Here is a 2,861-nt window from a genome sequence, read left to right as displayed (position 1 = left end):
GTTCAGATCCCGTACTGGTCTGGCTCCAGGGCCCAGCCACGTCCCCGCAAGAGGAAAGCCAGAACTCTTAACGGCTACCGGAAGCCACGACCACCTCCCTGCCGGCACCCTCACTTCTCGCCGTCTCTTAGGGGATTCCTAGGCGAGTTACCGAGTCCCTTTCGCCGGAAGCGGAAGTGCGTGTCGGCGGGATCATGGCGACTTTTGCGGACTTGCCGGACTCTGTCCTGTTGGAGATCTTCTCTTACCTCCCGGTTCGGGACAGGATCCGTATCTCCAGGTGCGGCCCCGCCCCGCGCGAGGGAAGGGCCGGGCGGGGGGATGCACCAGGAGATGGACATCTGGTCCCCGCGGGGCCGGGACGTTCTAACGGCGGGTCCCCTTCCCCAGGGTCTGTCACCGCTGGAAGAGGCTGGTGGACGACCGGTGGCTGTGGCGACATGTCGACCTGACGCTCTACACGGTATGCGGGGCTGGCCGGGCAGGTCTGGGCCAACGTCGGGCTGACCCGACCTCGAGGACCACGCCTCCAACCCTGTGTTTCGAGCGAGGCTGTCCCGGGTGCATCCCGGCCGCGTCAATTATTTGCTCCACTGTGACCTCCAGGCCTCAGTTTCCCCACCTCCAGAATGGGTGTTACCAAAGTCGTACAGGGAAAGGGCTTATTGATGAGTTTTCATGGAGAAATCATTTTCCATAGTCAACTTATTTCCAGAATTAATCTCCTGAGTGGTGCAGGCAAACCATTTCCACTTTCTCCCATTTGCATTTTATTTCTTTTTATTATGAACTATTTCAAATATATTGTAGAAATGTACAGAGGATAATATCTGAAACTATTTCCCCCCCTACCTAGATTTAACCTTTTTTAACCTTTGGCCTTATTTACTGCTCATCTTGTGAAACACACATACAAATGTTTATATATACACATATGCATACAACATTTTTAGGTATATTTCTTGCACTTTTGAAACCCTCCTCAGAGGTAATGACTATCATAAAGTGGATTTGTATCCCTTCGCGTTTTTATTTACTTCTTATGTGTGTGCCCATAAGCAATACACAGTATTGTTAACGTATTTCTAAAATTTAGATAATGCTGCTCTACTCTTTGGATAGTTAAATGCTGTTTTACTTATATAACCAGCTTTATTCACACATCGCTTTTTAGAATTATTCTAATCAGCACTTGTAAATCTAATTCATTCCTTTTCACTGCTGTTAAATGAATATACCACAATTTGTTTATCTATTCTCCTGTTGACAGATGGTTAGGTTATTTCCAACTTTCTACTGTTGTGAACAGCTTTATAAGGCAGTGTCTCAGACTTTACTGTGCATATGAATCACCTATGAGGATCTTGTTAAAATGCAGATTCTGATTCAGTGGCCTGGAGTGGGGGCCCCAGATCCCAAATTTCTAACAACTTTCAAGGTGTTACTAATGCTGTTGCTTCTTGTTCCACAAGAATGTCCTTGTGTCTGTCTTCTTGCATCCAGGTACCAGTTACTCTGAAACCTAGAAGTACAATTTCTGAGAGGTAGGATCCTTTATACTTTCTCACTTTCTGGTCTTCATCTGCAATTCCAAAATCAGAAAGCCAGAAAAGTGAAAAGGTTTTTTGTAAGCTTGGCACAAATTCATTTGGTGGCAACACCTGATGTGAACTGGTGTGAGGCTATTAATGTCCTTTTCCTTATCCCACTTGGAATAAAAGTCATGTTATACTGAAAAATATTAATCTGATAACAAGGTGCTGCCCTTGACCCTTCTGGTGGTATTATATATGGTATTTGTACCACATTAATTCTGAATTCTGAAACCCATCTGTCTCCAGGAGTTTTGGATAAGGAATTGTGGCCTTGTATAGAAATTATTTGTATTGAAATCACCTTTAAAAATGGTTATTTTTTCTGTACTAAAAAACTAACACATTATGTAATAATGTAGTTCTTAGTTATTTTTTCTGCCATTTTATTATGAGAAATTTCAAACATATATAAAAGTTGAAAGAATAGTACAGAGAACACGAAGTTGCCCACTATTAGTATTTAACTACATTTGTTTTATGCCGTTGGCCGATCCATCCATCCCTCTTTCCATCCATCAATCCATTTTATTTTTAAAATACACTTCAAAATAAGTTGCAGACAAGAGTCCACTTCATCCCTAAATACTTTAGCATACGTAATAGAGATTAACTAGAACATTTGTTTTGCGTTTCTCTTTTTGAGGTTTAATTTTTAAAAATCACATAAGTCATGAATAATTCTTGTAAAAATGTTGAAGTATAACTCTGTGTGGTGATGGATGTTAACTAGACTTATGTGGTGATCATTTCACAAGATATACAAATATCGAACCATTGTGTGTACCTGAAACTAATATAATATGTCATTATATCTAAATTAAAACACAAAACCATTGAAGTATTGCCACAGGTGAAACTAAGAGCCTTTGACAGTCATCCCCTGGTATCTTCAGCCCTTCCCCAGAGTAACTATTATAAGTGTGGAATATTTCCTTCTATCCCATCTTCTGTGCATTTATACCCTTGGGCCTGTATAAGGGAAGGAAAGTAAAGTGGTTACAAGAGCAAGACTGGCCTTTGGAGTCAGGCTGTGTTGAATCATAGCTGTATTCTTGCAACAAGATTCTGGCCACTGCATTTTTCCAGAGGTACCTGCTATACAGCCAGGTACTGTGTGAGCTTTCTAGTTCAATGCTCATCACTGCACCTGGCAAACAGTAGGTACTCATACAAGTTAGCCATTATGGTTGGAATAATTGTACCCATATAAAATATATAGTATTGTTTCTTTTTTCTTTAACCTTTAAAGTATCATTTTGCCACTCT

General features: G+C 41.5%; 1 protein-coding gene across 1 annotated transcript in view; it reads left to right on the top strand.

Annotated features, from left to right (window-relative positions):
• The window catches only part of FBXL12 (F-box and leucine rich repeat protein 12), a 7,171-nt gene continuing 4,310 nt past the window's right edge, over positions 1 to 2,861 (top strand). The window contains exons 1-2 of the mRNA XM_007460636.1: positions 1 to 280; positions 391 to 463. Of these exons, the coding sequence (XP_007460698.1) occupies positions 195 to 280; positions 391 to 463 (159 nt within the window). The 5' untranslated portion in view covers positions 1 to 194. The remainder of the gene's footprint in view (positions 281 to 390; positions 464 to 2,861) is intronic.

The sequence above is a fragment of the Lipotes vexillifer genome, unplaced genomic scaffold (assembly GCF_000442215.2).
Source record: "Lipotes vexillifer unplaced genomic scaffold, Lipotes_vexillifer_v1.1 scaffold1011, whole genome shotgun sequence".
Taxonomy (NCBI): domain Eukaryota; kingdom Metazoa; phylum Chordata; class Mammalia; order Artiodactyla; family Lipotidae; genus Lipotes; species Lipotes vexillifer.
The sequence above is the reverse complement of the archived record's forward strand: the minus strand, read 5'-3'. Positions and strand labels throughout refer to the sequence as shown.